Here is an 18,751-nt window from a genome sequence, read left to right as displayed (position 1 = left end):
AAGATCCGAATTCTTTAAATCCTTGCGAGGGGCGTATAAAGAAGTTTCCAGGATGAGGGGGGGGTGAATGTATCCTATTTACATTAATCTCACAAAAAGGAGACGATTAATTTGTTGTACTACAATTTTATTCTTTAGGTATACTTTACAACTAAAAGTCAGTCCGATAATTCAAATTAACAGAAGTTGTCATTGCCATCCGTGGTTTTCTTTTCTCGGGTAGGGGCTCTCAGCCCAATATCCCCCCTGTGTACGCCCCTAGTCTGAGCATCCTACAACTTAAAAGAAGATAATATGTAGGGTAGGTCTTCAGTGTTTCAACCACTTTCATACACATCACACACTACAATGATTTGCAAGGTACTTTTGGGATATCGTTTTTTAGTCAGTTTATAATTATTTAAATTTCAATTGTAACATTTAAGAATTGTATTTTTTGGTTTTATTATTGCACTAAGTAAAAATAAAAGTTCTGCTAAAAACAAATAATTCTGGGAAAAAAAATGTTTACTGCCCCTAGATGAAATCATACTGCTCCCTTAATCAAATTTCAAGATATCATTATGCTGCCCCCTCCCCCAGATCAAATTTTACTGCCCCCATAGATCAAATTTCATGCCCCCCAGGACAAAAAATTTGTTCTGTTTTTACTACAAGACGTTAGATTGGGCCGGGGTAAAAACAGAAAAAATACTATTTTTATTTACTATTTTCTCCCTAAAAGAAAGTGTAAAGAAGTAAGCCTAAAAATTCGAAACCGAAACCCGAATTTTTTTTGAAATTGTAGGGGTGGGTACAGGGTGGGGGGTAAATTTTGTATTTACTTTTGTATTACTTTTCCCCTTAAAATATCTTTGGAATTTCTAATCTATTTTTTCTTGACTGCAAAAAAAGAAAAGAAGAAAGAGTTTGTTCACGAGGAATGATTGAATGGAGCAGATTTATTCTTTCTAAGTTTAGAAAATATACATTGTACGGTTGGAATAAAAAGACGACTGTTAGACTCTAGTTATATATTCCATTGACAACTAAACACGGGAAATATGTCTACTATAAACCAATTTGCATATTTACAAATCAAACGATGAAATGGGGTTAAAATTCATACAAAGGAATCCCAAACTTCAATTTCATAATTCTCATATCAAGGACAGGTTGTAAAAATATAAGGAATAGCGAAAGGACAGTATGAGAAGATACACACTTAAATAATTTAATTTTTTAAATTTTGTTTTATACTCTAGGTTTTGGTTGGAATATTGCTGCTTTCATTATTAGAAAAAACATCTGGACGAGAAATAACAAGGACTGTAGAAATAAAGGATTCGGAAATCAATATTAATGATACTTCCGAGACTGAAACGGAAAGAAATGAAATCACTGAAACTGAAACAGAACCAACAAGTGAGTTTATTCTCTTTGAGTCTGATTTACAAAATAACCCCCATGAAGAAGATGATTCAACAAATATTAATACCACCGAAATGAACACAACATCGGAGGATCAAACCACTGAAATCAACATCGCCTACGAAGAACAAAGTTCAGGAAATAATGGCTCTGAAACGGATCCTTTCGAGATTTTTCTCGCAACATTTGTTCATGAACTGGAAAGTAATGCCTCCGAAGTGATTGAAGAGGAAAATGATACCTCCGAACCTGTAACAACCTTGAAGGAAGCTTTAGGTAAATATCTGAAATATCTCAGAAAAATTACAACAAATGGAAATCTAGACCTACAAGTAAGATGATTTAATCCCGAGGGTGTTTAAATTTCATTTTGTTCTAATTTTGCTGAGAGTAAATGACATTCCTCTGTAAAGAGCATGTTGCATACCAAAAAAACAGCTTTTTGTATAGGAATTAAAATATTAATAATTTTTTTAACTTAAAAGATTTTAAAAATTCCAAGGCAGAGAATGCAGGCTCTTCCTAACATTGATAAACAAATTGATTATTGACTTTTGAAAAATTTTATTTTACAGATTTCTTTGGATCCCTGATTGGGGCCGTGTCGGAGTTTGCAGGAAGATACGAAAATAAGGTTTTTTTTTGTTAATTTTGCATTATTTTCTTGTTTTACTGTATTTTTGGTCATGACTTTTATTGTATTTGTGGTTAAGACGTTCATTATGTTTGTGGTCACGACTGTTACTGTATTTGTGGTCACGACTTTTATTCTATTTGTGGTTAAACTCGTTTAGCTTCAATAAGTTATATTGTATTCTTTAACAATCAAAAAACATCTCTTCAAATTTCATTAAAAATATAACTTTATATAAAATAATTAAACTTATTCTAAGGAGGATAAAGAAGACATAATTCCTGAAGCCATCAATAAATCAAGGTATGCACAATAACAGCATTTAAATGACACCAACATTTACACATTAAAAATATTTTGATTACCTTTTCATATTTTAAAAGAAAAAAAAATGATTTTGAAATTAATTTAAGAGAATGTAAACGTAATTTCAAGTGACCCTCATTGCTATGACTGGAATATTCGATGCACAACGGTACCCTTGAAACCATTATATGCTTAATAATATTTTCTATATTTTCTATGTGTTTTCTTGCAGTGGCAGTTGGCAAGATCTTTTGCATGGAGAGTCACTTGACAAGTACGTCGTGCAATCCCTTCAATTAATCTTAGCATTTGTTTCAATGATTAATTATTGTGTTTTTAGATTCGTAAGCAAAGAACAAATTAAGAAGAAAGAAGTCAAACCTCTTCAAACCCTGAAGCAAAAACTGAAAGAAAACAATGTCGAAAAGAAAAAAGAAAACACTAAAACCAGAAATCAGGAGAAAAACACTGAAAAACTGACAAATCAAAAAAATTATTTACAAATCCTTGAAGTCAATGAAGAAACTGATGATGGCCCAATTGAAAATGAGAGAAACTTGATTCTGAACGAAAATCCCAAACCACTGACAAACAAAAGATCTGATCTGGAAAAGCTTGAGGAAGAAGCCGCAACGGATTTATTTAGGTAAATAAAATTCTTGAATGAAACAGGGCAAAGGAGAGCTTTACAGTTTCCATACTTGTAGAAATCCCGCGTGTCAATGTAATTTAGTTCTACTGCTATGTATATTATTTTATTCAAATTTGCATCACTCAATTAAAAGCATTCAAATGTTGTTTTTCTTTTGTTATTCCTTTTTTCTACTTCTTAATGATTTTCAAACCAGGATTGAATACTAAAATACAAACATGGATATTTAGAATTGTTCGAAGTGAACAATTCGTAATTCGTCTGTCGTTGTAATTTAAAGTGACCATGTTAAACACTTTTCTCATTTATTCTTGAACATACAAAGCTTGTTACGGTACCATTGTGAATCAGTCATGTCACATTAAGAGTCACTTGAAATTACGTCTACAGTCCCTTTAAAACTTATTTTCTTCCGATTTTCAGAATAATTTGGCGCGCCAACTGGAGTTCAAGTACCGGAATTGAACGAAGTGAAGGCACCAATAATGGTTGTATCGGATTCGGTTGCAGAGAAGTAAGTTTTAAAAGGATTTATATAAAATGTCATATTTTTATTCTATTTGGTTCAAACAGAATTTCTCTGGCATTTTCATTTATCAATTATAATATTTGTTTCAATTAGAGATATTTTAAGTAAATTGGTTTTAAGCAAGATTATAAAAGTATCTGGTTGTCTCCATACTTATTTTAAATCAACATAATTGTTTTCTACTTTAATAATTTAACATTTTCTCTTTAGCTATTTTCTATATTCTTATTTATTATAGGAGCGGAGGTTAAAAGAAGCAAAACTGAGACTACATTGATGAACATTTTTTTAATTCAATTGGATTCAACATATCTAATCATCATTATCATACATATATATAATTTTAAAAAAGAAGTAGACACTTGAAATATATTTCAAAATGAAGATATAAAGAAAAACTCGTTTTTAATAATAATTTCGACAAAAAATATTCAGTTTTTTTTTACCTCATTAATAAATTTTCAAATTTTTCAAAGTAATGTATTTTTGAGGTGATATTTTTCAACTTTGGCCAAGCATGCTCTTCACTAGGAAAAAGTGTTGGTTCGTAGCTGTATAAACGCTTAACTTTTATTGTAAACACAAAACTCAAAAAAAAACATGTTTAAAAACTGAAAAAGAACAAATGTTTATATAAATATTATATTTTCAACTTGGATTCGGTTATGGGTTTATTTGGATTTTTTATGTGTGTTTTTTTATGGTAACATTTGTCATGTTTAAACATTGTTAATAAAACTGTACAAGAATATCAAAAATGAATAGATAAACTTCCTAAATATTCAAAGTATTGTTTTACTCTAAGTAAAAAAATCTAGCCAGAATGCTGATAAGAGGTATCTGAATCACATATATCCAGACTGCTATGAATAATTAAATCAATTTTCAAGACTGGGTCGAATTGAAGTGTCACATCGCCTTGACCTTTGATTTTACCTCACAAAGTCAACTACTCTTTTTTTAAGCCGGGTGCACTTTAGAACTTCTATAAGCACATGTTTTTAGTTTTAGTTTTTAAGAAGTAGTTGCACAAAATTCTCAAAGAGCTGGCAACCTTATACTCACTGTGAACTCTGCCAATTCTCAACTTTCTTCAACTTCGATTTGTGTCAATAAAGGAGTAAAAACTATAGAACAGGTTTTTAGTATTTTTATTAGAAGTGGTACAACTGGGAACATTTAAATATTTAATTAATACACCCTGATTAAAGGGACTGCCGTTGAAGTTTCAAGTTCGATTCTTCAATTAAACGGTTCCCTATAACCTACAATGTGGAACATATCGCCATTTGTCTAGCATGAAAAGTTTTTAATTCTTAATTTGTCCTCCATTCTTTCTTAAGCAGATATGGACAAATCATAATTTATAGAGAAACCAAAATTAAACATAATTGGTTTACAAATATAATATGATAAATATCTCATGTGGATCATAAAGCTTTTAAGAGCGGGGGGTAGTTGAAATGCTTATGATGCCTAAGTATAGAGATGGCCATTGTATTCTAGTTCGTGTTAAACAATGAAGTTTAATTGACTTTCAACGGGCTTCTTAAAAATCTTAGATGTTATAAAATATCTTTTTAATACAACATTCCACTGTCTCATAAACAAAGTATCTAGTTAGCATACAGATTTAATGTAAAAACCATTCATTAAGCTGAAAATTTTAATTTTTTATCCCAGAAAATTTAATCTACTTCAATTGAAATTTTATTCTTAAATTTTTATTTAAATTAAATTGCATTTCTACCCAAAGAAATCAGATAAGTGTTTACTCCATTTATCACACTTAAAGGGTCTATAAGCGTAATTTTATACGACCCTCTTTAATAAGATTACAATGGCCGATTCACAACGATACCCTTTTGAGAATTTTCTGATGCGAATTATACATGAATTTTTATGATAATACATCTTTGAGCCTAGAAAAGTTACAATATCTTCCACATTATAAGTCAGATTGGGGTTTCAAGGGTACCGTTGTGAATCGGGCATTGCCATCTTAGCATGAAAGTCACTTAAAATTACGCTTACAATCCCTTTAATTTTGACAGTTCGGTTTATTGGAAAATACAATTTCTTTTTGACAATATACAAGAAACATTTATGAATTGGAAACCGACATTTATATAATTGTCGGTGTATTTGATGTTGATATGAATAGCTTTAAAATCAACTTATTTAGTCAAATGGGTCTTTATACACTGCACAATTTCTGTATTTCATGTTCAGTTTTCTATTTGATATTATAATAAGTCGTCTTTTTACTACACAGATTTTTGGGTTTTACTGTACATGATGAAGATATATTTGACAAAATATACATTTTTCAAAATATTGCGTAAACAGACATTTACCGGGCAAACTCAAAGACAGTACTAACACAAAGACAGTACTAACATTTTTGGTGTTTTTTTCAATCGGTTCGGAATTCTGAAAATTATAATTTCTTTGAAATATTATTGCTTTTTATCTTTAAATCTTGAAATTAAGGTAAAATTTAAAATAAAAACTTTACTGAAATTCAATTTTCAAAATTCTTCTAAAAACTGTTCTTCTACACAATATCTTGATATTATATTTAAACAAGTTTAATTTACTAAATGATATGAAGGGTAGTTCAAGTTTATTTACAAAATTACCTAATTGTAAAAATTACAGGGTTTCCATCTATTGACAAATAATGATTTCAATAAAAAGAATGAAAAGAAATAATTAACGTGAAGATTTTCCAATTTATTCAATAAGAATATGTAAAATAAAAGTCGCAGAAAAAATGGGTCTTGTTTTACAATTTTTGCGAAAAACTTTAGGCAATTCGGAAGCAAATTTGCGCCAAAAAAATTGAAACCCTTATTACAATTTTCAGCATTACTTTTTAAAGTTTAAATCTTAAATCCTGATATAACTGCATTCAAACATGGTACTATACCCTCGGCCTTACAATATGTGGTAAACTCATCTAAAAACAAAATAAAATTGGTAAAAATGTCAAGTCACCCTCCATGAGTAAAATTGCATGTCCCATTGACAACTTAACAGTAACTTTAAAATATTTGTCTGATCAAATATGAATTAGATGTCCACATTTTTGTTTAAAAAAACTATTTGTTTTTAACTGTTGTATTTTTTTCAAAAGTGTCTTGTGGATTAAATGCTTCCGAAACAAAATAGAAGGTATCAGAATTGAACACTTTCAAGGCAGAAAAACAAAGCTACCTTTAAGGCTACCGTTGTGAATCGGGCATGCCCCTCTTACTATGGAGAGTCTCTTAAAATTACGACAACAGTCCCTTTACTGTGTAAAAAATAAAATTTCATTTAACCATTTTATAAAAATAGTCCCTTTAAAACTAAAAATTTAATTTATTTCAACTTTTAACCTGTCCATAATCCAATTAAAAACTGAACCGTTTGTTAACTTTCAAGTTTATAATTAAGCTGATAAAAGCCAAACTTTACTAAAGTTGATTTAATTAATCACAATCAGAACAAAGCAAATCTCTAGGATTAATTAGGGAAATTTTGATGTTTTTATGATTAGAATTTATAAGGAAACTAAGCATCTTCAGCAAAATAAAAAAAATTTGGGAAAAAAATTGACTTTTAAATTAAAATAAATATTTTTAGCAAAATTAAAATTTTCAGGAAAATAAGGATTATTTTGGAAAATAAGAACTTTTTAGGAAAATCATTATCATTTACAAAAATTATAATTTTTAAGTGAAATTATAGTTAGGAGGAAAATCAGAATTATTTATCAAAATAAGAATGATTTCGAAAAATTGGAATTATTTAGGATATCAAAATTATTTAGATTAGATTAGATTTTTTTTTCAAATAAGAATTTTTTAGGCAAAATAGAAGTGTTTAGGAAAATTAGAATTNTAATGTAACTTCCTACTCTCTGCTAGCAGGGTTAGGGGGAGACTAGTCTCCATCTAGGAAAATTAAAAGTATTTCGGAAAATCAGAATAATTTCTAGGAAAATTAAAAGTATTTCGGAAAATCAGAATAATTTAGAAAAATTTGAATCATTTAAGAAAAATTGTGATCTTTTAAGAAAAATTGTGATCTTTTAAGAAAAATTGTGATCTTTTAAGAAATTTGAGTTATTTAAAGTGAGTGACCGGCAATGAATGGTAGTTGAACTGAGAATGTACTATTGTGGAGAATTTTTTAGCATTCATTTGAGACATATTAAACGTTTTAATGATCGACTTTCAAAGTCATCCATTTGGGTGGTAACGTTTTAAGAATCGATTATTTGAAAATTATTTAATAAGGACGACAAAAATGTAAAAAAAAAATGTTTACAGTAAACTAGTTAGATGTTTTGAAAGTTTCTCAATAAATCAATATTAGAATCAAATATTTCTTTTTCATCGTTTTATTGAATTTCTTTTTCTTTATTAATTTGTTTGCAGATTTCTTCAAACTCTTAAAATATCGTCTTTTCAATAAAAATTCCAGGAACTTTACAGAAAATATATGTGAACAATGAGACATTACAGAAACTTATAACTGAATAAGATTATTTATTTTCGATGATAATAGTTAATTTTTATTTTCTTAACCTGTTCCTAACCAACTAATTAGTTTAAAATACTACGATTTAAGTTGAATTACCAAACATTGCATGCCGGTTACCCCCTTCAAGAAAATTCGAATCATTTAGATTAAATTGTAATTGTTTGGGAAAACTATAATTCACCTAAAGAAACTGCCCCATCACTGTTTACATCCATATCCTAAAAAAAAACTTTAATTTCAATTTGATTTTTAACACCTTGAAAATTTAAATTTAAATTATGATAAGAGTTTGCTCAAAAATATCTTTTAAAGAGACAACAGACGTAATTTCATGTGACACTCTATTTTACTGGCATGTCAGATTCACACCGATACCCATTAGACCTTTGACTAATCAAAGATGACGAAGTTGTTTCAATTTTATCTGCAGAAACATCGAATATTCAGGATTTTGGATAATTCAGTGAGAAAACATGTGAATAAGTTCACATTTCAGTACTCTAGTACACTTCAGCTTTCTGGTGTGGCTTGCACACAATTTTCATACGGTTTACTTATTTTAAAGGGAGTGTTCGCAAAAAGTTGAAGGGGGTATAGGCTTACGTCCAAAAATATTCAATTGTGATTGCTTCTAATCTTACTTCTATCTGTTGCGTCTATAAAGAGAAAATTGTTAAATCGACTAATGCGTCCATTAAATTTCAGAAAGTTGCAATATTCGGATCGGATCGTAAAAAAATCAATTTAATTCCAAACAAATCATCTAGATATTACAACCGATATGAACGATTTTTTTTCGACGCATTTGTATATAATCCATTTCATAATATTTTTTTATTTTTTGTGATTATAGAGTTACTTTTGAAAACATTTTTCCTGTTTCGAAATAATGAAGACGACATTTTCTCATATTTTCCAGAAATGTTAGAAAATCCGAGTTTTAAGCGAAATATTAATTTTGAAAAAAATATCAAAAATATTATGAAATATCAACAATATACGAATGCGTCGAAAAAAAATCGATGATTATAGGTTGTAATATTTGAATGATTTGTTTGGAATTAAAGTGATTTTTTACAGATCCGTGTCGAATATTTCAATTTCTGAATTTGTGTGGACGCTACGTTCTTTGCCCTTCGGAACGAGTCGTTTCTAACAATTTTCTCCCTATAGACGCAACAGATTAGTAGCAATCGTCATTGAATATTTTTTTACGTAAGCATATACCCCCTTTCACTTTTCGAGAACACTCCCTTTAATTTACTTAGATCAATGGGATGCTTCATTCTGTGTTCTGCAGTACTGATCTTGATTTTTTTGCGTACACCGTCAAAGATCTAACAAAGGTAATAAAAGGGTAACGTTCGAAATGGGACATCCCACTTTTTAAATGGAGGGTCTTTTGAAATAACGTGTGCAGTCCCTTTTTTACCTCAAAAATGTCTCCAATCTTTGAAACTAGACCATCAGGTATTGAGTCACTATTCTCACTCTTTCCCATCAGCTCTAACACCTAAAATACACAACATTAAGTCGGTTTAAGTGTTCCCTGGTATGTTTTGAAATAGAAAAATTTCCTTTATAATGATTTTGGTGAATTATATTGTAATACTACAGTGATAACCAGAAAGCATTAGAATAGGAAGACGACATTTAAGAAATACGGAAGTGCAATTGATAATAGCTTTACTTGTAATTTATTCAATTACTTAGTAAGTGAAATGGGTCTGTATTTACTGCACAATTACTGTGTCTCATGTTCATTGGACTATTTAAAGACATATCTTGAGTCTAAAAGTCGACTTCCTATTGCAAAGTTTTCTGGTTATCACTGTATGTTCTATTTTTTAATTAATTGTTCAATCCTTTCCTTTCCTCCCAAAAAAGTTAGTTTCCGCATTTAACCTTTTTAAAACTTGAATTTCTTACAAGAATTAATCATACTGTAGTCCTTATAATACAGGGAAATTTTTATCTCTCAAAACATACCAGGGAATATGATAGGTTCTTTGATAAGGTGACCCATCAGTTAGGCTGAAGTGTTTTTTGCAAAGCGGGGGAATATCCTGTTGCGTCAAACAGTAAAGATGACCCGGATTAGAGTAATACTAAGACGTTTAAATCTTTCCGGAATTTATGTACAAAAAGTTCAAAAAAAAAATGTGTAAATAAATTGTTTCTATTGAAATCTAAAATTTTAAAAAGATTGAATCACAGAATCTCAGAAAATTTGCAACATTGTAATTAAAAAATTCGCAAATTTCAGTTCTGGTTTAATTTTTACGGAAAAATTGTTTTGCTATGGTTCTTAAGGTTTCAACTGGTTCTTTGGTTCAATCTTTATAAAATATTAGATTTCGATAGAAATAACTTATATACACATTTTTGCTTTTCTGAACTTTTTATTTTGAGAGTAAAAAAGGTTCGCGGATTTTATTTTGGGCCATTGAAGTACCAAAAAAAATTTACAAATTTTCAAAAAAATATTGAAAAAAACACCATACAGGAGAGTTGCACAAAAAAAGGTACAATTTTGCACCAGGCGTTGCAAATCACACTTTTTTATATTCACCCTGTATTAATTATGCACTAATTCGTTTAATGTCAGCGTTTCTAAATTCAGTAGATTATGGCGGATTAGCTCTGATAACAATATTCAATTGATTAAACTTCAAAAACAAAGTTGGCATGCATGTATTTTCTAACAACTATATCTTGAACAAATATTTATTTATGCTTTTAGTTACACTGCACTGAATGAAAAATAAATACGGAAGAGGAAATTTTCTATTCTTTAGCCTTTTGAACAAAATCACAACTGTTCGTGTTGAAAAGCAATAATCGATAAAGAAATTTCTATAACTTCGAAACCGAATAATATTTGTATATCTTAAAAAAAAATTTTGGTTACCGCTATTGCAACATCCAAGAGTTCATCTTTTTGCAGCAATCCGTCCCCATTCAAGTCATATAATCTAAAGAATAAAACAAAATAAATTAAGATTTTAATGAACAAGAAGATTTTATTTTAAATTAGAGAATCATTTTTTAAATTAAAAAAAAAGCTTTCAACACTGAAATAGATTATGGAAAAAGTAGGAACTTAAATATAATCTCAAACTTTATTTTTCTAATCCCTAAATCTTTGCAACCTAATGTACTTAGATACATCAAACTTTAAATGTTTTGCAGAATTCATTGTTTTGCAATTTTGATGCCATAGACATTGGATATTTTAATCCAATGTCTATGGCATCAAAATTGCAAAGAATTAAGGATTAGAGGACCATGATCAAAACCCTTTCTCCATTTTTTCTATAGTAAGAAAGTCGTAACTCGGATTTAAAGAGAAAATGCATTGAAATATTTTGTTTTTATTAATACTAAGCTTTTAAGGATACAGTTGTGAATCGGACAAAATGGATTGTCATATGCAGTTATGTCTACAGTTACATTAAATAAAAGATATTTTACTTAAATGTCCATTCTATTTTCTCCTCCTCTGTACCGTGGTAGAGTAAAGACAGCGCTAGGACAAAATCCTGAAATATGTATTTTTTAACTTTTACATTAATCCACTTAATTAATTTTTCATTTACCGGTCAGTTTTACATTAATCCACTTAATTAATTTTTCATGTACCGGTCAATTTTACATTAATCCACTTAATTAATTTTTCATGTACCGGTCAGTTTTACATTAATCCACTTAATTAATTTTTCATGTGCCGGTCAGTTTTACTATATAGTAGATTTTAGAACCCGAGCTGGGAACTTTAGAATGGTGGATATCGGGATTAATACTTGATCCACTCTTTTTCTTAATCTCCAGATTAAATATTGCTTGTTCTCCTCATGAATTTAATCTCCAGATTAATTAACAGATCGGGATTAAGGATATCACATTTTAAAGTTTTCAGCTCTGCACTACTAACCTTAGATTTTAAAACTTGTCTTTTACGCCTTAAACAGAAACCATTATTTTATATTCTGGTTATTATTTCTGTGAAACATTTTTCGTCCATGCACGTGGCACGCAACTAAAACTTGTCTTTACGCCTTACAAAGAAACCATTATTTTATATTCTGGTTATTATTTCTGTGAAACATTTTTCGTCCATGCACGTGGCACGCAACAAAAACGACAAATTCATTGTTTTTTTTTGACGTTCGGTTGGGCCTGGAAGCCTCTTGAAAATCATTGATTTCAAGTCCCAATTGCCTCTGGTACTAAATAAATTGAGAATTCCTAATATACAATATACATTCCGTTTTGTCTGGTTATGTTGATATAATCTAATAAGACAAGGGAATGCCGAATGATAGATATGCACTAAGGATAAGATATTATACAGATATATAACCTACGAAGTACTATTCATATTATCGGCAAATATTTGAGAGTATATAGTCATATCAGTTAAATGAAGGGGCCAAAATCCTGAAGAACATTATGAATAGAGGAATCACGCAATTCTCCTTCACATTAAACAGTTTAGACAGTGAATGTCCAGATAGTGGAGTTCAGCGCTTAAATTTTTTTTTTTTGACCTCGATAGTTGAAGTGTCCGGCCGACGTTGCCCGTTCGAATTTAAAAAAAATCAAATTTGTTTTAACCTATGTTACCCCGAGGGTACCCATGGGTTCCCTCAAAATAATGTAATGGCGTGGATTAGTCATGGGATCCTTAAAACATTTCAATAAGAAGGAAACAATGACGAATTACCGATTTTGTTTTCAATTGTAAGGAAATGGAAATTTCAAGAAATTCTAATTACAATTATATGAACGTTGCTTCTCAGATATGTAACAACAGAAATTTGAAAAAATTTATCTTCCTTGTTTACTTAAACAAATTGTTTTTATGTTTGAAACAAAAAAACCCTAAATAATATTATATTATTGGTTGATTTACATCGTTATCTTGTAGTAAATGAAAAAAACAATTCGAGAAGTTCAAATAAATGCTTTAAAAAGTTGATTTTTGATTTTTTGAAGGAAAAAATAAGTGTACTGATCCTTGTTTTCTGATTAGAAAACAAGTGTTCCGACCTCGATTAATGGTTGTATTTTATCTAGCTTGGGGTGTATATATGTTAAAATCACCCCCCCCTCCAACCCTGGAGGTAGGGAAATATTTTGACAAGTTTGCTCCCTCTTTTTATTAGTTCTTTATATTTTTGGAGAAAAATTGTTGTTGAGAATGATAGGATAATAATTTTTCATGAAAATATAACCCCTGTTTTTAACCTCAAATGTGATAATTCCTCTGTCCCCCTGGTCTAGTGTAGAGAATAGATAATGGGAGTAGGAGCAGATATAGGGGTGGTAACTCTATATTTACATCAATATATTTTTAAAGGGACTGTTGATTAATTTCAAATGGACATCAATTAAAAAAGGACACTTTAGCTCAGTAAAAATTTATAATAAAACAGAACAGTTAGGTAGAATTACTTGTGGTAACTCTATAAAGACATCAATCTTGAAAGGGATGCTGACTAGAATCTCATTTGGACATTCATTAAAAAAGAAACATTTAGCTAAGTAACAATTTTATAAGGAAACCTAAAAAATGAGCAGTTATACTGGACACTGGTTGTAACGCTTACATAGACACTAATTTTTAAAGGGGCTGTTGACAAATCTCAAAGACATTCATTAAAAACGAAATCTTTAACAGATGAACAATATATAATGAAACTGAATAATTTAGCAGATATAGCCTAGCCGGTAGAAACATTATATACACATCAATATATATAACACGGGACTGTGTTCTAAATTCGAATGAAGGTCTATTAAAAAGATGGGTAAAAGATGTTCTATTTTGATCTGCGCATTTATCTATTTTATTTTAAAATTGTTAGTATGTTCCGAACACCTCAAGCCATATATTGGCTGAGATTAATGAATCTTGTTCGTTAAGTAATTTTAAAAGAAAACCGAAAAATTGAGCAGATATACTGATGTACTTAAATATTTCCTTAAAGAGGATTTTAAACGTAATTTCAAGTGAACCTCCCGATTCACAACGGTTCCCTTGGTTTTAAAGGGACAGACCGGCTATGTAAGGTAGTTGAACTGAGTATGAAGTGTATTGGAAAACTTCTTTTGAATTCATTTGAGACATATAAAACTTTTTAAAGATCTGTTAATCCTGAGTTTGAGCGGAAATTCGACGTTCAAACTCTAACTTTGGGGGTGGACACGTTTTCAGAATTAGTTTTTTTAAACTATTAAATAACGACGACATAAAAAAGTGGATATAGCTAGGAACATGTTGAGAAAATAAAAATTAATCTTAACATCGAAAATAAGTAATCTTGTTCAATTATTAGTTTCTATTTTCTCATTAATCTTGTTTCTAATTATTCACAAAGATTTTCGCAGATATTCTAGAATTATTATTGAAAAGACGACATTTGAAGAATTTGAAGAAATCTGCGAATAAATTCAAAGAAGATAAGAAATTCAATATAATCATGAAAACGAAATAATCAATTTTAACATTGACTTTTTTTACAAATTTCTTTAGAGAAATATGTTCCTAACCATCTAATTAAATTACTGTTTAATTTTTACTTTATTTTACGTTTACGTTATTTAATAATTTAAAAAAAAAATAATTCTAAGTAGGAGTTTTGAACGTCGAATTTGCGCTCAAACTCAGGATTTACAGATCTTTAAAAAGTTTTATATGTCTCAAATGAATCCGAAAGAAGTTTTCCACAACACTGCATACTCAGTTCAATTACCTTACATAGCCGGTCACTCCCTTTAAACTCTTTAGCAAAGTAACAATGTTGAAGATATTGTTATTAATCAATACTTGAAAAGAACAATGTCTGTTATCTTCTTTTCTTTTCGTTTCATAAATCCGCGAATAAATATTATAGGGAAATCGGAAATGACAAATTTTGAATTTCAGAATTAATTATATTTCTTACTTTTTTTTGCAATCGGCATTAACATTTTAAAAATGGCAGTTAATTGAAATCACGTCTACAGTATCTTAAAAACAGCATTTGTTTAGTTAAAAGTATCATAAACTGATTAGTGATTCATTTTCTTCATTCTAAAGTAGACAAAGTATTTTTTAATAAAACAATTATAATTATATATACAGGGTTGCCTATAATAACAACTTGATTTTCATTATAATAAAGATCTTTTGGTTAAATATAGTTTCTGTCTTAAAGGAATTGTAGTCGTGATATCAGGAGACCCTCCAGTTATAGAATGGTATGTGCTAATAACAAGGGTACCTGAAAATTTTTGTCTGGTATAAAGTATGAATTATACACCGATGTTAACAATTTTGAAAACGGAGTATTATCCACTAAAGTGATACGCGCATTTCTAGTGCAGGAAATCAGTGTAGAAATGATCAGAATTAAATATTTTTTAAGCAAGAAAAAGACATTTTCTTCCATACTTGATGAGTTAAAGGTTACAAAGCTAAGGTACCGTTCTGAATGGGCATGCCTCTTTTTTTTAATTAAAAGTCAATTATGTTTAATTTTATTTAAATATATTTTTTATATATTTAAGGGCTTGGTAAGGAACGAAACAATCTTAGTGGTAGGAAGCCAGGAATGTAAAAAATAGATTGCACAGTTGGAGTTTTTTTTGGGGTTACCCTGTCTAATAAAAATAAAGGATGAATAATGTTTTTATATTGATATAGTGCCTCCTCTCCCCAGGGAAATAAATGAGTGTAGATATTATGAAAATTCTCCTCGTCAACTACACCTAAACATAAAAATAACTATATTATCCTTCCTTGTACATGAAGTTTAATTGAAACCCATTTTATTGTCCTTGTGCGCCACTTTTTGCCGCTGTTAACCACCTTATTTGGGCGTTACCACTGTTCAAAGTTAATCCTGTCATGAAATTTGATGCAACTTTTTATAGCAATATTGATCTTTGGTCAATTCATCACGATACCAGTAAAACCCCGCCTCAATCTCAACATATTCTATTTGAATCCCACATCGATCTATATTGTTAAGTAAAGAATCAAATTATCAAGACATGGGTCGACTTAATAATATCGCAACGACTTGGCCTTTGCTTTAATCTTGCTAATGTACTTACACCTTCTTGTAGCCCTAGACATAAACATTTTAAAACAATAAAGCGGGGTTTTTAGTATTAGTTTTTTGAAAATAACTGAAAAAATTCTTATAAATTTTTGTTTAAAAGCTTGCAACCTTAGGATCGCTGTAATCCTGATGGCTAGGTTCATAAATTACTAAGTAAAATGATTTAACGTGGGATCTCTAGTTAATTATGTCCAGCTCGTTTTATCACAAGATAAACATTAAAAACATTGAATAAATTCTTAATCATGTCTTATATCATCTATTTTCTAAGAATTGTATTTAAAAAAATTGTAAAAAAAATTGTAAAAATAAATGTTTAAATATTATAAATTGTACAGATAGCAGGCATGTTTATGTCACATGCGGGCTACATCAATATGTTTAAAATGTCAGAAACAAACAATGTTCCCGTTTCTTAGCAAATATACTTTGATATTTGCACATAAAGGAACTGAATTTTTGCCACAAACTCAAATATTCTTATCCCTTTATCTTGGCAACCCAATGTCATAGACCTTAGATATTTCAAACTATTAATTCTGTTAGATCAAATAACCTAATTTTGATATATTAAAGGTTTATACCCACTGGTTGCAGAGATATAGAAATTAGAAAATTTGAGGTTGTGGCAAAAACTCAATTCCTTTGGGAATAGCTTTGCTTTAAAAAAGACAAATTGCCTCTTTAAAAAAGAGATAAACTAATTCTAAACAGAGTTATTGTAAGCGTTAATGGAATATTTTGTATCAATTTATAAAAAGACCAAAATCATTTTTGTTTTTACTGGCTTTGTCAAAATTAATTCTAAAACTTTTACTAATTGTGAAAACAGTTATTAGGTTAAAGTTGTGCCTGGTATTCTGTTTCTTATCGTTTCCATATATTAATGTAACTTCCTACTCTCGTCTAACTGACACAAAAACAATAAAATTTAAATTAAGAATTTAATTTTTATAAAAACTCTCCAAAAGATTACTGCTAAAGTTTTGAACTTTACAGTGACTGAAAGCGTAATTTCAAGTAACCCACTATGCATAGATGGGATGACCAATTCATAACGATATCCTTGAAATTGTTTGAAAATTGTTGAAATCTTGTAATGATTTCTTACAGTATAAAATGCGCAAGTCACTTTTGTAAAGAAACCACAATAAAAAAAAAACAGTTTTCTAAATTATAAACATAGATATTTAACTAATAATTGAATAGACAACGATTTTAAGGGTAACGTTGTGAATCGGCCTTTGCCATCTTTACATGGAAAGTGACTTGAAATTACGCTTACAGTCCCTTTAACTTATAAACCATAATTATAATTCCATATATGGTATTTGACAATTATTAAAAACAACAATATAGTTTTAGTGTGCACTTATTGCTGTTAATGTTTTGGTGTGTTTTTTATAACATATGATAAAATTTCAATTTTAAAATTGTTATAGCACGTTAGTGTCAAGAATAAACAAAACAAATTATAACAATCTTATCTCAGTATGCCACATTTTGACTTAAAAGAAAATGAACCATGGTTCATTTTCACCACCGAAACCAAAAAAGAACCAAGTTAATTCAAATTATAGTATAAACATATAATGTGTGTCTATTCTGAAGATTTTCTCAATTTCTGCTTATTTACAAATATTTTCATTCAAAATAAGGAAAGTTTTTAAAGGAATAATAAATGAGATCTGTTAGGTAAATTTTTTTCGTTTTTATTCAGAGATTTGGATTTTTAAAATTTTGGAAAATGAAAAATTTATCTAAAATTTTACCAACCAAAGTGAATCTTTAAAAAATTGACAAACTGAACCAAATTAAACTGATTGATTAGATGAAATACAATCAATTATGATTTGATGAATTAAAAAAAATTATCTTAACGAAACCTGTCGGACATTCATTCTTGAAACCTCTGTATAGTCGCTTCAACTCGGATTCAGAAAACCTGAAGAAAAAATATTATTGAATTGGAATTTTATGAAGAACGATAAACCACTCCTGTATGCCGAGTCAATTAGCACCTGATCCAATCAGGGTTCAGTTGTCTATTCTGAACCAATAGAAATAGTATGGCGATAACATCTATCTTTCTATCTATCTCATTATCCAATTAGAGTTATGAATCCTTCAATCGGCGCTATTAGTCAATGGAAATATTTTCTTCTACTTAAACTATAGTAAAATCGTTCCCTTTTGTTCATAAATTTCACCGTCTATAGCCCTAAACCACATATAACCATATATAACCATATATAACCATATATAATCATATATAATCATATATAACCATATATAACCATTTATAACCATATATAACCATATATAATCATATATAACCATATATAACCATATATAACCATATATAACCATATATAACCATGTTAAATATAAATTATAGGTTACTGACTAACTTCAAGTATATTCTTTTTATAAAGTTTAATTAGCTGAGTTCCAATGGAAAATAAATATAAATTAACCAATATGAATGATAATATACCATTGTCAAATATTCCAATCGATGTTGTAATTTTATTAGAATTTAATGTGTATAATATCCATTTTATTGAGAATTGTGT

At 29.2% G+C, this 18,751-nt stretch overlaps 2 protein-coding genes across 4 annotated transcripts in view; one reads left to right on the top strand and one right to left on the bottom strand.

Annotated features, from left to right (window-relative positions):
• The first annotated feature begins 145 nt into the window (after positions 1-145).
• LOC111709947 (uncharacterized) lies at positions 146-3,883 on the top strand. Of its 2 annotated transcripts, XM_023483939.1 has the most exons (8): positions 146-360; positions 1,245-1,686; positions 1,986-2,044; positions 2,304-2,347; positions 2,691-2,710; positions 2,954-2,996; positions 3,426-3,516; positions 3,770-3,883. In XM_023483939.1, exons 1-8 carry the CDS (start codon positions 349-351, stop codon positions 3,806-3,808), a joined length of 750 nt encoding a protein of 249 aa, XP_023339707.1. In that variant the 5' UTR covers positions 146-348; the 3' UTR covers positions 3,809-3,883. The 2 variants fall into 2 exon arrangements, with proteins under 2 accessions (XP_023339707.1, XP_023339700.1); XM_023483932.1 differs by having other exon boundaries at positions 2,691-2,996.
• Positions 3,884-6,252: 2,369 nt separating this feature from the next.
• Positions 6,253-18,751, bottom strand: part of LOC111709935 (Kv channel-interacting protein 4) — a 37,271-nt gene continuing 24,772 nt past the window's right edge. For both annotated transcript variants that reach the window (XM_023483910.1, XM_023483920.1), the window contains exons 10-17: positions 18,062-18,120; positions 15,758-15,819; positions 13,315-13,398; positions 11,539-11,606; positions 10,976-11,039; positions 9,497-9,577; positions 8,246-8,282; positions 6,253-6,493 (exon numbers count right to left, since the gene is read on the bottom strand). In XM_023483910.1, the coding sequence (XP_023339678.1) occupies positions 6,417-6,493; positions 8,246-8,282; positions 9,497-9,577; positions 10,976-11,039; positions 11,539-11,606; positions 13,315-13,398; positions 15,758-15,819; positions 18,062-18,120 (532 nt within the window). In that variant the 3' untranslated portion in view covers positions 6,253-6,416. The remainder of the gene's footprint in view (positions 6,494-8,245; positions 8,283-9,496; positions 9,578-10,975; positions 11,040-11,538; positions 11,607-13,314; positions 13,399-15,757; positions 15,820-18,061; positions 18,121-18,751) is intronic.

The sequence above is a fragment of the Eurytemora carolleeae genome, unplaced genomic scaffold (assembly GCF_000591075.1).
Source record: "Eurytemora carolleeae unplaced genomic scaffold, Eaff_2.0 scaffold46, whole genome shotgun sequence".
Taxonomy (NCBI): Eukaryota; Metazoa; Arthropoda; class Copepoda; order Calanoida; family Temoridae; genus Eurytemora; species Eurytemora carolleeae.
The sequence above is the reverse complement of the archived record's forward strand: the minus strand, read 5'-3'. Positions and strand labels throughout refer to the sequence as shown.

What these genes read in the sequence shown, in the direction of transcription:
- LOC111709947 (XM_023483932.1), top strand. An exon ending in AACCTTGAAGGAAGCTTTAG is followed by an intron (nt 1,687 to 1,985) that starts GTAAATATCTGA and finishes TTTATTTTACAG; the next exon opens with ATTTCTTTGGATCCCTGATT. An exon ending in GAAGCCATCAATAAATCAAG is followed by an intron (nt 2,348 to 2,690) that starts GTATGCACAATA and finishes TTGTGTTTTTAG; the next exon opens with ATTCGTAAGCAAAGAACAAA.